The sequence below is a fragment of the Balaenoptera ricei genome, chromosome 11 (genome assembly GCF_028023285.1).
Source record: "Balaenoptera ricei isolate mBalRic1 chromosome 11, mBalRic1.hap2, whole genome shotgun sequence".
Lineage (NCBI taxonomy): Eukaryota > Metazoa > Chordata > Mammalia > Artiodactyla > Balaenopteridae > Balaenoptera > Balaenoptera ricei.
Window position 1 is genome coordinate 4,616,616 of NC_082649.1, and position 18,216 is coordinate 4,634,831.

The 18,216-nt window shown below is 44.3% G+C and overlaps 1 protein-coding gene across 1 annotated transcript in view; it reads right to left on the minus strand.

The window, feature by feature from the left end:
• Window positions 1–9,693: 9,693 nt before the first annotated feature.
• The window catches only part of F13A1 (coagulation factor XIII A chain), a 144,148-nt gene continuing 135,625 nt past the window's right edge, over window positions 9,694–18,216 (minus strand). The window contains exons 15-16 of the mRNA XM_059940631.1: window positions 17,342–17,478; window positions 9,694–11,412 (exon numbers count right to left, since the gene is read on the minus strand). Of these exons, the coding sequence (XP_059796614.1) occupies window positions 11,259–11,412; window positions 17,342–17,478 (291 nt within the window). The 3' untranslated portion in view covers window positions 9,694–11,258. The remainder of the gene's footprint in view (window positions 11,413–17,341; window positions 17,479–18,216) is intronic.

The window sequence follows — 18,216 nt, forward strand, 5'->3', positions numbered from 1 at the left end:
GGGATACAGAGGGGAAGCAAAGATGCTGAGAACCCCCTCCCCCCGAGGGCCAGGGGAAGGGGAGGGGAGAGAGCCACTGTGACCCTGCGATGGAATCTGTGCAAAGAGGGGCCCTGAGTTGTGGTGGATCAGTTCCTGGGCCGCGCAGCCCCTCCCCCGCTTTCTTAGGACTTATCGCCAATGCATTTACTATCAGCAGATCAGAACTGGTCTTTTGAGACATAAGACATTTCCTTTTTTCATAGCATCATTTCTTTTAATTCATATTTCTCTGAGGGCATAGTTCTCATACATTTAAAGCCCTCAGGATTTGGAAATAATCAACATCTATATTTCCTTCTAAACGGGACAGCTGTATACCTGGAATGACAGGCTTTTTCTTTCCCAGAAAATTACTTCAGGGGAGGCAAAGAGACGGACACAAGAATGGAGTTTGAACATGGCTCTTTTTGTTCCAGGGCTGGTGTGTTTCCTGTGCTCTGTTAAGCTGAAGGACCCAGAAAGTGGTAATTGCATCATTAGCCCTAGTGCCTTGTTCTTTACAGAGCAGGCCATCCCAATTTTCTGTGACCTTTAGTCAGGTTATATAGACCCTGGGGACCGAACCACTTCAGACGAAGAGCCCAGCTCAGCTCCGCACCATAGGAGACTCTTTACTGCCCCCTGGTGGATGAAGTAAGAGATACATGATTCCCAAGGACCAAGGCCAAAGACCCAAAACATTGGTTAATTCTTCCCACGGTGGAGGTGGGGCCGGTGGGAGGTGGAACAATATTGGGTGGATGTGGAGCTGGGAGGTTAGAGGTTAACTGGGTCCCTCCCTTATGCAAACGCCCTGTCTCCCTATTTTGTGGTGTCCTCTGTTGGGCCCAGGTCCTTCATGGTTGTGTTCACTCTGGCCTTCCACTTTGGCCTAGCCTTTCTGTCCAAGGGCGCCTAGCCCTTCCCATGAGAAAGGAGTCCCTCTCCCAGCTAACTCTGATGGGGAATGAGCCTCCACCTCATCACACATTTTCCAGCTCTCTCGCTCCTGACAGCGTTTCCTCCCGGATCCGTCTTCTCACTCCTAGGCATCTCACAGCTTATCCACCTTCTGGATGGTGGTTGGCCAGCAATGAGTCAATGGGTTTTCCAATGAATTTGCGTCTCCATATATACGCAGTGTTTCTTGAACATTTGACCTCCTCCAACCCGCTAATATAATTAACAGTCATTTTTGGAGGCTGGTTTATTATCAGTTGCCCAGTCCTTAACACATTTTTGCTTCCAGACCTTTACCAGCTTTTATAATACCCTATGGTTGTTCATTGAAAGGCAATTGTCATTAAAAATTGGGCCTCGGGTGCTGTGGAAAAAGCCTGGGAATCTAGCTAATAAATTGGAAGGCTCTCTCTTTTTGTTACTTTTACCATCTTTCATTACTAGCAGTTCAAGAGCATATTGTCTTTACCTGATAAAAAGAGTCAGCCAGAAGGGTGTATTGATGAGGCTCAAATTATGGGTTAAGAGCGAGGTAATGATATTTTTATCTATGGACACACTACAAATGCAATCCATGATAACCATCTGGGTCACAGAAAGGACCAGATGACACAGTGAGTGAGTGATTCAGAGCATAGATGGGGAAATGTTAGGTTTTCTATCAAACACAGATCTTATAATAATAAATATTTAGACTTGGAAGTGACTTTAGAAATCATCTTATCCATTCTCTTGCCTAGTTTAGAACCTCATGAAACTATTCCCAGCAGATGGGCTGGCAACCCAGCCTCCGCTTGGGGACCAGGTTGGGGATTCACTACCTTGAGTGGTTGTTTGGTCCATGATGGGAAATTGTATTTGTGGGAAGGTCAGCACATGGTACCTAGTTTTGAGATAGAAAATGAAAGCTCAGCTTTTCTCCCTTCTGTAACCCTAATCTCCAAATTCCCTAAACCCAGCCTCATTCTGAACCTCAGCAACAGAAGGGGCTCTAGGGTGACTAATGTCTTCTGCAGAGTTGTTTAAAACCACTTTGGCAGTAAGATGAGGAGGGAAAAGGCTATTTCTGACTCTTTGATTATTGTCTTGAGGGTGCTTGTGCATGGGAAAATGGGAGGTAGATTTCTGGGAAAAGTTGGTTAGGATAATTCAGGTTAGAATGCTTCAGGATGTTCCATTCCCAGGGAGGAGCAGGCAGACAATGGGCTATGTTCAAACGAGCTGTGTTCAACGGCCGAGTTCTAACCCCTGTTCCCTTTGATATTATTTTGGCTTTAAAGCTTAGGTCAACTCTAGAAGGCGGAATGGTAAGAAGGAAATGAACTACCGGAGACAGATCACTTTAGGATTTTAGTAGCATGAAAAATACTTGAATGGGAGTAACCGAGATGACAGGGCAGCCTGAACTGAGTGCCAGGGAGAGTAACCCTCCCTCCCTACTCCATTGGGTGGCTATTGTGATCATTCATTCATTCAGCAATGCCTATTGACAGATTATTCAGCACGAGGTACACAGTGATGTATGCACCAGAGCCACAGAGCTCTTTTTACAAGAGGAAAAGTGGAGAGCTGCCGAAATGGGATCTATTTTAATCATTTGAAACTGTTAGTCATTTTTGGCAAAGGAAATCTTCGTGATGGGTCAGCCAGATACTACAACTTCTTTCAACATTTAGTAGGAATTGTCAAGGAAGCCATGCCAAGGCACAACACAGATGGAAAGAGATAATCTACTTTAAACTTAAAGGTTATTCATTTCCCACATGTTAACATATGGTCTGCCATACAATCTCTACTGTATTTGTTGGTTTTTGTGTACGATGACATGAACCCCAATTGAGGTGGTACAAATATTAACTGTGAAGGGTGTTGGTTTTCCAGGTTCTTTTCTAAGCTGTGTCTGTAATGTGATATTGAAGTGAAAGCAGCAATTCCCCTGTCTCTGGCATCCAGATTTTGCCTTCTTAGCTAGAGAAGGAGATGAGCAAGCAGGTCAAAGATGCTCATTTGGGGGAATTCCCTGGTGGTCCAGTGGTTAAGACTCTGTGCTTCTACTGCAGGGAGCGTGGGTTCAATCCCTGGTTGGGCAACTAAGATCCCCCATGCCACGTGGTGTGGCCAAAAAATTTAAAAATTAAATTTAAAAAAAAGATGCTCATTTGGGTCTGATCAGATGGTTGTCTGTCAAGAAGTAAATCCTGAAGCTTGATGTCTTCTGTTAAGCAGGAAAAAGCCTGAAGAAATTGAATTAGAACTCAATAAGTATTCATGGACAGCTTCTTAGGCCAAAGAAGGACAACACAAAACTAAAAAATCTGGTGTAGCCAGACCCTGTGACTTCACTTGGCAGTTCTAAGAATAGTATTTTTTAACATAAATTTTATTGAGGCATAACTAAGGTAGCCCCAATGATCCCTGCCTCCTAATATTCATCTCTGTGTGATTCCTTCCCCTTGACCTTGGGCTGGACCCAGTGACTCACTTTTCATGGATGTGACAAAAATGATAGGGTGTCACTCCTGAGGTTAGGTTACAAAAAGATTTTGGTTTCCATCTTGTTCTCTTGCTTTCTCATTATGGTGGAAGCCAGATGTCAAGTTGTGAGCTGCCCTATGGAGAGGCCAGCAGGACAAGCAACTAGGAGAGGCCTCAGCCAACAGCCAGTGAGGAACTGAGGCCCTCAGGCCAGCATCTGTGAGGAGCCCACAGATGAGCTCGAAAGCAGAGCCTCTCAGTTGAGCCTTCAGATGAGACCTCAGCCCTGGTTAACTTTGATTGCAGCTAATCTTGAACCAGAGCAACCAGCTAAGCCATGCCTGGATTGTTGAAGTTTTTGGTTATTTTGAATGCTATGAACATTTTTGAACACTCATCTTTTGGTGAATATATGCATCATATTTCTGTTGGATATATATCTGGGAGTGCCATTACTGGGTCACAGCTGTATTCAGATTCAGTAGACACTGCCAAACAGCTTTCCAAAGGGGTTGTACCAATTTACACTCTAGCCAGCAGTGCCCAAGGCCAAGCTCTTATCTCACTGTTTCGGCAGGACTCTGCTGCTTCTCAATTCAGCATGGGGCCAAGTAGGCCATGGGATTTTAATGGCATATTTTATTGGTAATAATACTAGTAAGAAGAATAATAACAGCAAAGGTAACCTTTTGCATACCTAATTATCTGATGTTTTAATTTTCAAAAAGCAATATACAGACAGGACTTCATTATGTATTATTACTTTATGTGTATCGAGCACTAATAGGACAAAATATTAAGCACCACTGAGAATACATAGATATCATGGTTGTCCTTAAATTAGATTTCTTAGGAGATAACCAGGATTAAAGAAAAGAAATGGTTGAAGTAGAACACTTTTATATTATGTTTTCAATATTTAGGTTATTTAGGTGAGCTCTGGCTTTTTTTTTTTTTTAGCTTAAATTTCCCAGATAACGGCTTCATTTTCTGCTGAACATTGCTGGTGAGGAGATCACTGAAGCCTATTGTTTTTCATCATAGACAGTGTTTTTCTTGTATTATACCTATTTTTCAATTTTATGTCATAATAACTCTTTGTTGATCTATATGCGTTTTTAGCATTGTATACTCAATAATGCTAATTGGGATATTATTGAAGATACCTAGCTTTTCTTTTAATGATCTGCATGAAAAGCAGATTTCTTTATTAGAGTCATATTTTTTGAATTCATGGTTATAGCCAAGAAAAAGAATAATACTCATGAGCTCGGCCTTGTGTCCATAATAAAAGCAGCATACAGAAAATCAAGTTTGGCAGCAGCAGGCAAATACCATGGGCACTTGAGCCTGGGCAGGCCTGGTTTGGGTATGGAAACACTTGGTGGGAGTGTGAGCTTGTCACTTAAAATCCCTGGAAGATACAGACGTCCAAATCTGAAATATGGGTAATGTTAGCCATAAGAAACTAGCCCCAGAAACAGAAGGAGAAGCAAATGATAAAATATCATTAAGAGGAGGAGAATAAAGATGTCATTATGGTAGGAAAACATTCAAAATCTATATTAAATGCCATGGTTCATAATATAAGGACATGTTCTTATAAGCTGAGGAAACTTTTCTGGGGAAAGGTATAGACTGGCAAAGCAGATGCCCTCGGCTTTCTGAGGAAGTGGTGGTGTCTGGGCTGGTGAGCGTGGCAAGGACCTCCAGTGCATCCTGCCACAGACCCGGAGGACTTACCTGCATATGGCTCTTCTGTGGGTTTTGGATGGTGCTTTTTTTTTTTTTTCTGAGTATAGGGAGTACATCATTTATTGACCCTGTGTTCCCCCACTACTCTTGACTTGTAGGACAACAGGCACAGAACTGCAAGGGATCATCCCCAGCTCCGTGGATGGTGCTCTGATGCAAGGCTCTGCACAGGAACATGGGCCCAGCTTTGGCACAAAGGCTCTTGTAGAGGAGAGTCTGGGCAGGAGGATGGCAACTCATTATGACCACTGGTGAGTACTCAGGGCACGTTTCTAGAGGACAAGACTGGTCTAGGGCCACTGCCATCAACTGTGGCAGGAGAGTGACATTTCCTGTGTTCATGGCTAATATCCAACAAATCTTTATTAGGCTGTTAGGCTGCTTACCTGTAGCAGTGGCCATAAAATTTGGGTTTAGGTATAGCTAACATAAAAATAACTTAACTTTATTTCATTTTGTTTCACATAGTTAGAGGTAAATCAGAGTCGACCTGTGTGCAAATCAAGGCATTTTAAGATGTTCAGGGAGAAACAATGGCATGTAGGTTCGTGACCAGACTCGTTAACTGTCCCCTGGTACTTCATTGGAAAGCTGGGTTGGTGGGGTGTTAGGGGAACTGACATCTCTTTGAGGTTCTCGATGGAATGGTCCTATTTCCTAAGTTTTTGTGAAAGAGCAATGCCATCCTTCATTGTTGTGTCTTCTCTCTCATCTTCAAGTTATCCCTAGTGGTATCTAACCAAATATTGATGGAGACACAGGTGAGGAAAGGCCTCGAAAATCATAGCTTCAAAGTCAAGGTCACCTGCAATGCAGTAAGATATAACCAGAGCACTTAGCCCAGCGGTCTCAGACAGGAGAGCAACTTACTGATTAATGTTCTTCCTGCCTGAAGGAAATGCTCAGTGTTTTGAACTTTATCTTTCCTATCCAAAAAATATGCAGAGATATAGAGATATAAAGTTTGTTGTTAACTTTAATCTCCACACATTTGAAGAGATCTAACATGTGTCCTCCCAAGTCTAATAGTTTAAATATTGCCAGTTCCTTTCATTCTTCCTTTTAAGCCACGATGGCTTTGTTATCATGTCGGGCGCCTTGGTAGAGGTGCTGGAAATCTGAGCTCAGCTAGGATGGTTGACCAGAGCATCTACATGTGGCTTCTCCAGTATGGCAGACTCAAAGAAGCTGAGCTTTCACATGGACGCTCAGGACTTCCATGGAGAGGATTTCAAGAGACAAGAAGTGAAAGCCACCCGTCTCCCTGGGCCTGAGAACTGGTAGAGTTGCTTCTACCACATTCCATCGGTCAAAGTGACAGGAGAGTCAACCTAGTTCAAGGGGAGGGCAGGAAAGGTGGATCACATCTCTCAGTGGGAGGAGTGACAATGATTTTATGGTTATTTATATTCTACCATCATAAGATAACAAATTCTGATTTTAATTTTTTTCGTGCTCTAGTTCCCCACTGCCTAAACTTGCTCAAACCAGAAAGAAAAGAGCAATCGTTTGTGTTACAGGCACTTGCTTTTACGAATAGGAAGTAGTCATTAGGACCCCTTATGTTTGAATTAGTTTCAGGGTGGTGAAACATTGCTTAGATAATTACTGAAGTCCTAGAACCATGGTTAGCATGAAAATGAACGGCAGTTCATGAATTGTATTAGCAGCAAGCTTATCAAGCATCTTTTAAAAATGTCCATTGTCTTTGAAGCTAGAAGATGTTCCCAAACTCCTGGCAATTGAGGTGAACAAAATTTCCTAGTAACTTTTCTTGCTGCAACTGAGGTGCTTTTTTTCCCCTTCTCATTTATTTATGTGTTTGTTTTTATAGAGTGATTTCTGACAGACACATTCCGAAGATGTTGATGTGGTTTTCGTGTTTTCATTCCTCTGTAGAGGCTTATGAAGGTAAAACTGAGTCGAAGTGAGCTGAGGTGCTGAGAGCAGAGGAAAGCTTGTCCCGAGGGGAAGGAGTGCCTCTAGAAGCAGTGAGCTCTCACGGGTACAGCTTTGCCTTTAAGACAGAGGTGAGCACGGCCCTAGGAGCAAGATCCTGGGCCTTTAGCAATCCCTGCCCCTGGTAGTTACTTGGATGCTCAAATTGTAACTTCTAGGAACTTGCCTGTCACACACTTGTATCCATTTGTGAGATGGACGGCTCCCCGGACACACTTCCTCTCCCACTGTATCCACTTGGGCCCTAGTGCACCTCATTTCCCATCCCTGAACCCAAACGTAGCCACGCCCCGTCGTCTACCCTCCTCCCTGACTTGAATAGGTATTCTACCCCATACTCGCTTGTCCCTCCTGGGCCCACCGTAGTTTTTAGCTCTGAATCCAGTTTTTGATCAGCAACTTCTTCTAGCCTTTCTCCACAACACAGCCTAGAAGGAACAAAGTCTAGTTCCTGGAAGTGCTCCAACTGTGAGTCATACCTGCACTTCTGTGGCTAGAATCTCTGTAGCTACTTTCTAATGAATGATCGCATGAGTCATTCTGATGTGAATACGAAGAGCGCTGCCTCTCCTTGCTGGATACTCACCATCCCCCCCAGACCAGGGTAACTGCAGTTCCCAAGAAGGGTCGTCCTCTTTCCCTCCTCCAGGCTGTTACCTGAGCTCTTCTCCGTCAAATGATCTCCATCTTTCCTCCTTTCCTTTTGTTTCTTCAAGATGCAACTTAAATCTTTTCTCCGTTATTCTTGGAGGTACTAGGGGATGTTTTTCAGGCATCTTTTTCTCTTTATTCCCATGGTCCTCTAGGTATATACCTCTATTAACATATCTATCCCCATCTAATTATAGATTGATAAATACATACTTTATACATATTTTATCTATTTATCTCTCTGGCTTCCCATCTGGCTTTGTGAACTCTCTCTGGGTAGGGACCATGGGCTTTTTATCTTTGAATCTCTAGTATGATGCTTAATGTTCAATAAATACTTGTTGAATTCATGCTTGCATACAATAATTAATGAATGATGGATGGCTAAATGGATGGTTGGAATAAAGGATGGACAGGTGGTTGGAATGTTGGCTGGCTGGATGGTGGGAGGACAGCTGGGGGTAGGAAAGATGAATAAATGGACGATTGGGTGGACTATTTTAAAATAACATTGGAAGGATGTTCATCAATGATCAATTTACACCTGGAACTTTGTGACTTTTGATTGCCAATGAGTCTAGCACAAACTCCATTTCACCCCATATTCCTATTACAAATTTGTACATTTTTTATTTGTTATTATACTGCAACTCTTCAAAGAGTACTGAGTTGGTTTTAATTCAGTATTCTTAAAACTCCGGGAGATAAAATGAGATTTAAAGAGCGTACAGTAAAGCAGAGGTTGATTTCACTGCCTACTCCCACCCCAGCTTGATTTGCCTCTATGCATGGCTTCCTAGGCCTTTTTAGCTTCTTCATCAACAGGTTGGAAATAATAATATTTACTTTTTTAAAGGGTTGACACAGTAAAATTATTTGAAACACAACCATATTCATACACTCTCTCATTTCTCTCTCTCACGCTCAACCATCTCTCTCTTTATCTATGTATCTAAGTATCTATGTATCTATGTATCTATCTATCTATCGTTTTGCATGTGTTGTTGTTAAGGCTTGCTTGATATACTCCCAGAAGAACCTTGTGAAAATAAAAGTATTGTTACCCCTCTTTAGTCATCGAAGTTATAAACACAAATAAGGATTCATTCAAAGCATAGAGGACTTTAACAGGCAAAGACTAGAATTTAGAGTCTCTGCTGCTATCTGAGATACACTGCTTGTTACCAGTGCTAAAATATGATTTTTAGAGCCACAGCATTATTACACAGTGTAGAGTCCCACTTGTCAAAGGGGATGGGCTGGCTCTAAGGTAGGTATGGCGAACAGGTTTTATTTTGAGTGCCAACTCCTTATCAGTTGGTAATAGCTGCTTGGAGTAGTGTGTGGAGAAGGATCCTGAGGCCCTATCTAAGATGCAATTGTTCAGTGATGTCTGCCATGAATATAGGACCTCCGATACATATCTGTCATATATTTCCCATCTCTGTTCTAAGACCACAAAATGTGTCCGTTACGATAGGTATTCCTGCTGGCTTGTCCACTGAGTCATCGTAATGATTCATGGGATTATTCATGAAAAAATATCTACAGAGATTTTGCAGTTTCTGGAAACTGATTTTTGAACCAAACTTGCTCCTTTGGTGAATGAGTTTAAAGAAATGTAGAGAGAGCAGTGAGGGAAGCTAACTGTAACATCATTACCCATTTGAGTCCTTTTCTCTAAAGGAGAGATGCTTGTTTCACTCTCCAGGGTGGGTTATCTACTGCTAAGGAAGGGTGGTTTCTTGAGCAGCTGTGGTTAGTAACATGTTGTATTGAAAAGTAAAAGTGTTCACTTCTGTGCAGATGCAAATACAATCAGATTAACTTTATTTTAAGCTTTGATTACATTCTAGTTAATAAGAATATACTATATTAAGCCAGTTTAACAGTCCAGCAAACTGCATTTCATTTTAGAATTGAGTATTGGAAGGCTTGGCAAATGCTGGAAGATTACTTAGTACAGTTAGGCATGATGTACCTATAGAGGGGACCAGCTGACCCTCATGGATTCCTGGTGTGAAGGTTCAGGAACAGTCTCAAAGGCTTAGAAATGTGCTTGTAGAGACCAGAGAATTTCATTGGGACGTTTCCCCCAGTTTCCTTCTCACTGTTCATCTTTTCTTTTCTTTCTTTCTTTTCTTTTTTTTTTTTTTTTGCTAAGAATCACAGTCTACTGACCCAAATCACATTCTAGGCATATCAATGGGTAATTTTGACAATAAATCAGCCTTGCAAATAAATACCAGATAGCCTTGTCTGTTGGAACCTTGGTGCCTAATACAGATGATGTCAGCGTCCTCTGCCTTTGGGTGTGTGTGACTGGCTGTTTGCAAGGTGGAGTCCGTATTACCTCGTAGCACCCGTGTGCCGAGCTGAGGTCTCAACACGGGTGATGTGAAGGACAAGAGAATTAGTGGCTGTCCATCCTTCCACGTGTCTGGTCACTAAATCTGCCAGCTTCTCCAACCTGTTGGGTTTATTCCGTCTCTAAAACTGCATCTGGACCTGTCATTGTGCAAAGGAGATGCTTCCAGAGAGACAGGTGAAGTATAATTACTAATTAAAGAGACTAATTCCTCATCCTTACCGTCCCAAGTCGGCCTTGTTACTTTCTAGTACTACAGCCCCCAAAGGGTTAAAGTTAGGGCTAATGGTCCCTGCTGATCAGCCCACAGCGTGACAACTCCTATAAAATGCACTATAAAACTACATTATTCAATAGATCTGACTATTGCACCTGCTTTCTTATCTCCTCTTAGGTGATTAAGTTTTCCACAAATGCAATTTGTTAATATGGGGCCACATCTTCTCACAAGGTAAATCTGTGGAATTTGGCAGGCAGTAGCTTTGCTGCAGGTGCAAGATGAAAGACCTTTCCCTGGCTTTGCCAAGAAGAAAAATGATGCTGCACTCAATTCCTGGGAAGAATATTCTGACACAGAGGATAAAACTGATTCCAAGAAAGGGGAATAGAATTCTAGGGCCCAAATCATGTGCTTGCCTCCTGTTTGGGGAGTACATTACCCTGAAAAGCCTGAGTGGGGGATGAGAAGCCCCGTTTTACATGAGGCTAGGTATTGAGCAAATCCCCTTTCTAAGGGAAGTCCTCTGATACTTGGAGCTGCAGCCATTTGAGATGAGAAATGATAACTTTTACTCTTATGAGCTATGAGAGCTTCATTAGGCCTTAATTAAAGCTAATACTCAGAATCCTTTGGAAGGTGGAGCGATTAAAAACTCACTTCCACATTGAATAGCCACACTGAAAAGTGTGTCTTCAAAACACATGGCATCACCACTCTGGGGCTCTATCCAGTCCTGTCCGGGTCTTCACAGCTAAGTTAAAGCAAGAGCTGACTATTTTTGCATTAGAATTTCCTTAGCCAAGACTACAAGAGGCCAAGCGCTCGGGCCCATCTCAGGCCCCTGTGCATCTACATAGGCGGTCGTCTCTGAATCTGCAAGTTCAGCTCGCCGTACACGTGTCTCAAGCGGTCACTGGTCAGGCTGGCCATCAGCTTCCGAGGGCCAGAAACCCAAGGCCGACACACCTCCTCCCATTGCACGGTGGAGTTGGGCCGGATTTCCCTGAAAAGGTGGAAGAGACAGGAAAGGTTTTATGCTCCAGAGAGGCAGATCCAGTTTCCCACCTTGACCAGGAAGCAGTGAGGCCGCTGCCTGAGTCACAGGCTCTCTTTCTTTTGGTTGACGGTGGCTGGAAGACGGAAGGGCCAGGGTGGCTGATTTCCAGTGACCACCCCCCCCCCCCCCCCCGAATGAGGCCCCTAGATGAGGCTCAGCCGGAGACAGCCGCATGGGTCCTGGTTCCTTCCACACGGATGCGTCAGCTGGCCTTCTGGTGCATGTGGTCCGTTCAATGTGTGGTGGAGCCGAGCTGAGCACCAGGCCAGCCATGAGTCAGCTGAACTTCAGCTTATCCCCAGGCTTCCGCAGCAGCCTTGAGGACGTGACTGATCTCCCTCGGTTCATCTACGGGCTAAAGTACCCTCCTGGGATCAGACTTCTCTCTGAACCCCCAGCTGCCTTTACTGAGGTCCTGACGCTCTAATTGCTTCTGGCCAACCCCCTTGGGATAGACCTGTTCCCAGGCCCAGGATCTGGAACATCACCCAGCCTGCTCTGTAATTCATAATCCTGTTTCAACCAATTGATTTTGGTCCCTTGCCCACATACCTTGCTGCTACGCATTTGTTGCTGATGCCCTAATCCATCCTGATGGTGGGACCTTCACTGGTCCTGCTTTTCCTGGTCCCCTGCAGCCGCCATGCTCTGAGGTCTTCCTAAGCGTCATGGCCAAGCCCAGCCCAATGGATGACGAAGTCAAGCAGGGTGGGGAATTTAGGCTTCTCTGGAGTATTTCACATATTCCCCCCCCGCCACTCCCGATGTGATATACACTCAGGAGGAGATTACATGCTGGTTTTATATGTATGATAGTCCCCTGAGGTGGATACTATTCGACAAATTTTCTAGTTAAGAAAAATGAAGGGATTAAACACAGGAGGTGACGTTTCCATGGTCACACAGGTATTAACGGGCAAAGGCAAGATTTGGACCCAAGTTTATCTGTTTCTAAAGCACATGCTCTTTCTACTTCTCTATATTTCATCCTGTATCCTCCAATGAAACGCCTTTTCCGACCACTGTGCTTGCTTTTTCATATGTCTGATTTCTCAAGCAAGACAGATGCCCTTTTGTTCAGTATTGAGAGCTTCCTGCAGGTCTTGTTATTGAAGGACTCCTGGTCTCCGCTCTCTGACTCAGGCCAGGCGTGTGCTGGGCAGCTTTGCATATAACCCTTGGCCTGCGCTTTTCTGGGAGAGCATCAAGGATTTGAATGGAGACCCCCATGCATGTCTTAAAAAGAGAGAAAAGGGACCAGACTCTTTTTATGGGGTTATTGGGGCACAGCATGTCAGAGTTGGAAAGGACTTAGAAATCACTTCATCCTACTGTCCCATTTTACAGACGAGGACTCTGAGGTCCTAAGGAGCCTGTGGCATCTTCCACAGTCACAGATCCTGATGGCCCAGACCCTGGAAGAACAGAGACACACACTGGGGACACAAAGAGGGTGCTCAGAAATGAAGAACGTGCTGTGCAGAGGAGTTTGGTGGGTAGACCCTTAGACCCCTGAGCGAGGGCCCAGGGGCTGGGAGGGCATTTCCTACAAGCTCCACGGGGTGGCCTGGGGACCTAAGGAGCTGACGGCAACACTGGCTTTGAACTGGAGTGGTGGTGGAGGCTGGCACAGAAGGGGACTGTCGGTGAGTCTAGAGTGGTCCAAAGGCCTCAGCTACAAGAGCCCCCATTTGCCCTTGGAGGTCAGGGCCGTACCGCATCACTTTAGACAGAGCCAAAGCGAAGGAGAAATATGGGGCCATCCACCTGTGCTTGACCTAGTCTACATAAAGTTAGAATCCCATGATATCCTCACAGATCACTAAAACAATACGTATTTTACCTGGCTGCAGGTGTACGTCCTCTGGGATGAAAAGGGGAAGGGCTCCAAATCTTAGAAATTCAGCTGCTAAATAAGAAATCCCTTTACTCTTGTATCTGTGGCCAGTGAATTGGGAAATGCCTCTAAGGCTAGGGGGCTCCTCTCTCTAGGGCTGCTCCAGGCACTGGTTCTGAGAGTCTCAATGTCTCAATTAATTTGTCATTAGTTCTTAATTTTTGTTCTTTAGAAATGAGGCTATATAAATTATCTTACTGAGTTATAGAAAAGCCAAATTATGTGACAAGTGCACACCTGGAGCCTACATATGGGAGTATTTTTCCAACTTGGTAAATTACTTTTATGATTCAAGGTTTGAAAGACACTGAGCTCACTGTGGGTTTCCTCACCTGTAAAAGGACACTATGAAATACTGAAAAGGGTGTGGAGAGGGTGGGTGAGTTAGTATTTGTCCTGCGCTTAGAACCATGGCAAGATGTGGTTAAATACCACGTATTAGACATATGTTGCTGCTGCTGCTTTGCTATTATTATTATTATTATCACCGTCACCTTTGTGGTCATCATTTTCTGCCTGAACTCCCTGCAACATAATTTAGGAAAGTTCTTCTGGCTTGTATGCAGAGAAACAATTCTCTACCCTTAATTTAAATCATCTTTTCAATATGAATATAGGTTTTTAGATATTTATTTCTCAGTAGCTGTGCTGTTTTTACCCTGATCCATTCATTCATTCTTCCCTGGTTTCCCCAGGTGATCCATCCAGAACATTTTGCAAAAGAGTTGTCCTGCTTAAGGATATGGCCTGGGGCCTAGAGTGCAGGCAACTCCCTCAAACAGAAACTGCAAACCCTGAGCTTTACTTCATTATTTGATCTAACTCATCAACTCGTCCCCGTAATGATATTCAGCCATGTGTCTAGGCCCACTCACGAGCATCTCTGAAGATACTCATACATGAAGAGGCACACGCATGCCTAAGTATGCATTTGCCTACGGAAAAATGCATGCACAAAGAAAGAAAAAGATCCTTTCCCCATCTTGCTAAGTGGAGTATAAAAAATAAATAAATAAAATTCAAAAAAAAAAAAAGTGGAGTAATACTGGAATAATCCTATATTCCCAGGGATAGATGTTGTGATAAATGATTCTCAGTAATGCGCTGAGCAATCAAGATACACTGGCCATTTATCATCTTGAGCACGGGCAGGTGTAGGGGATTATTATCACAATAAACCGCAACTGTCTATGGTTTGTCCTCCACGTGTTGAGCCCTCTGTCCTACTTGAGAGACTCAAAATTTAAAACAAAATCACAAAGTCGGGGAACTTTTCTCTTAAAGTAACTTACGGAACCTCATCATTTTTTAAAGAGAAAACTGAATCTGGAAGATGAATTATTTGATGTTGCAGAAGTATCAAGTGCAGAAGCTGGATAGCTACAAGTCTGTGGGAGCAGTACCTCCGAGCATCTGAGGAAGGTGTGGGGAGGTCGGGGGGAGAGCAGGAAGGTAAATCATTTTGGAGTGGAGTTGACTGTGTCCTGACTGAGGAATGGACATGGCACCACCTATTCCTCGTTCAATTCCCTGCTCGCTAGCTCCCGCCTTCCAGATCCTCTGCTTGGAGCTCCAGACCCCCTAACGCCTAGGGCCCTTGGGTGGGCAGGTGGGGTGGAGACTCCCTTGACTATTCAAGGCGTGTATCTTGAGAAAGGAATACAGTCTTGTGAAGGGTTCTGGTTCTACAGAATTGCACTTCTTAAGGGTCCAAGTTGTTACATTGATCTGCCGCTCTTTGATCAGGTCTTGGCGGTATAGGGTACACTGTAGTGTTTCAACCATCCGATCGGATGTGGGTGCTGGCTGGCTCAGGTCTGGGCTGTGAAGGTGTGAGGAGGAATCAGGAGGAAACAGAGAAACCAGTGGTCTCTCCAAAGTCCCAAGCCCACCCTAGGTCATAAGTATTTTCTATGTCAAGTTATTTACAATTTTTGACAGTCTCTGAGAAATAAAGCTTCCCTTGCTTTGCAGAGATCCACCCTCTGGATCTGGATCCCCATAAGAGATTGAGGAACTGGCTCTCTGTCTGTTACTGATCTGCCATAGACCTATGCGTTGAAGGTGATTACTGATAGAGCCAATGGCAGAGTGTGGGCGGGACATTTGCTTTGTGTCCACTGTGTAGGGACTGGCCTCTTCCATCCTTTCCCCAGTTCACCCCACTTTGTCCTACCCCAATGTCAGATATTAACAGTAAGAAATGCACCTGGACACTCAACGCCCTTTGAGCCCTGTGTCTCCTAAATGGTGGGTCATTGCACTGTGCTAGGATTCATCTTTCTTCTAATACACAGATTATCTCCTTCCTTGCATTGGTTTGGGATCAAGGTGGAATTCTTGCACAGCCAAGGTGTCAAGGTGGCAGGAGGTTCTGGTACCCTCAGATCAGGCTTGTTGGAGAAGAAAAAATTGGCTACAGCAGGGGGCTGTTTTAAAGAAGAAATGTGTTTCACTTTGCCTGAGCGATTCTTGCATCTGATTCGAGCGGGAAGGTGTGAGGATGGGTGAGTGAGACTGTCGTTTCTGATGAAAGCAGGGCTAGCTCTACCGACCTCTCGCTCTAGCTGGGGTTGATTTCTAATTTAATTTTTTTTTTTTCTTGCGGCTTCCCTATTAGCACAGGAAGGTTGTTATGTTTTGTGCTTGCATTTTAAAAAAAAGCACTCAAATTATTTTCTCTGTTGTTTATTGCATCCTCCAGCATCAGGTACCTCTTAAATGATGGGATGCAGAAGCTGTGAGCACTGTAATTTCAAAGAAATGCAACGAGCCCCTAGTGCACACATTGTCTTTAAAGGTGCTTCAGAAAGGGTGAAAGAGGCCTTGCATTTGTCTCACAGACTCCGAGCGGGGTAGCTTCCATAAAGGGCGTTGGGGAAATTCCTAACATATCTGGGTCATAAGGCAGTTTCCAAATCCCTGCACCTCCTTTTTTATACCTTAGAAGGTCACCCCACAGGAAACATGCTAGATTGATTGATGTTGACAGGGACTTCTTTGTGGTAGAAATGAAAGTAATAAACCTCAAAGATTGGGATCCATTCTGGGTGTCACACTTTAAGAGGAGTGCTGACAAGTTGGAGGACGTGGCCGAGGGTGGGAGCCGAAACCACATGAGGGATGAGGGGAATGAAGTCAGTGTAGGAAGAGAGAAGACGCAAGGAAGATTGGACAGCTGTTTGCAAACATTTGCAAGCCATTAGATGGAAGACAAATGTGCCTTATTCTGTGTACAGGTCCAGATGACGGGGTTAGGATCATCGGTGGGATAGAAAGGTGGAATTGTTTTCTAATGACTAGAATACCTGAACACGGAATGGGCTGTCTTGTTGGGTGACACTCTTTGTCAGTAGAAGTCACAGAAGCTGAGAACCGTAGGGCACAATCTAATGGCGCGAGGTGTGGAAGAAGCAGAGTTTCATTCGTGTTACTACAGAGTGCAGGGTGGTCGTTGGTCCCTTGAGGAGGGAACCAAGTCTAGAACTCTCTAGGCTCACCTTTGTTCTACTGAAAGCAACAGTTCTAGAGAGCGGGTTGGTAAGATCTTGGAGGTGGGGTTGGAAAGAAAGGACTCATGAAAAGGGACATCTTTCTGCGTGATACCTCTGTAAATACGAGAAGAATGAATACACGAGGAAGGAGTAGGGCAAAACTCTTGAACTTCGGGATCTGGAATCAGCCAGCCACGTCTGGACGTTGGCTTACTTCTATAAAATGCACAACTTGGGACAAACCAGTCAACCTCTCAAAGCCTCAAATTCCTCCACCACCAAAGGGAGCTAATTATAGTGCCCACCCCATTAAGGTGGTTTTAAAGATTGAATGATGGAAGTGCTGGTCAAACCAACGCTGTGTTTTTGGAGGTAGCAGCTTCTCAGACATGTTCACTGGGGATTGGATGTGAGTTTGGAAAACATGGAGAGAGACAGAACTTCCTATAACCCCACCTCACCTCCCCACTTTCCCAGCACTCACTGGAACATCTTCCTTATTGGTTTCGTCACTCCAGGACCATCCAGGTAAATCCAAATATTTTTCAGAGTTTCTTTTAAAGGATTGGTGAACTCAACCATCACAACCATGTCAGAACCTACTACCTGAGCGCCATGGACCTAAGAAGTGAATTGGGAGAGAGAGAAGCTTGTTAGCAGCACAAAAAGCCTCTTTATGCGCCCCTGTATCTTTAACCCCCTTTACTTTTTCTTCTGTTTTACAGCATGGCCATCTTTTGGCAAGGGAACCAGTGCAATGAGGCTATTGCTTTGACTGGGGGCTACCTATCGAGAAAAAGATGGACAATTACTAATTAGAATCGCACTCGTTTCCCCATTATAAAAACCACCCTAATTAGAATTCAGGTGAACAGCCGTGGCCCCCAGCTGTTGCTGTCAGCGGGAGGTGGAAGTGCATCTGGTGTAGCAACAGCTTTCCGTGGTGAGGGCAGCCAGGTGAACTCTGCTCCTGGAAGGGGTTCAAGTTTCCTGCCAGGACAGGAGGGATCCCTGAGTTCAAGAGGAAGAAAACACTCCACGGGGCCTGCGCCTTCTTACTTGGAGGCACTCTAGAAAGAAATATGTCCGAGGAGGGAGGCCTCACCGTTGAACTTGAAGGAGAGGAATCTGGACACTAAAATAGGCAAAAGGGACTTTTCCTCTACAGCCACAGCCTCTGCATCCAGGAGGCTGTAAGGCTTTTTGTGGTGAGTTTATCCATCACAAGTCTCAGAAGTATTGGGTATTTGGCAAAGTGGCCAGAGTTCAAGGGCAGCTCCGACGCTTACTAGCAGTGGGGCCTTGGGTGACTTTTTCACCTTTTCTGAGACTCAGTTTTCTTGTCTCTGAAACAGGACT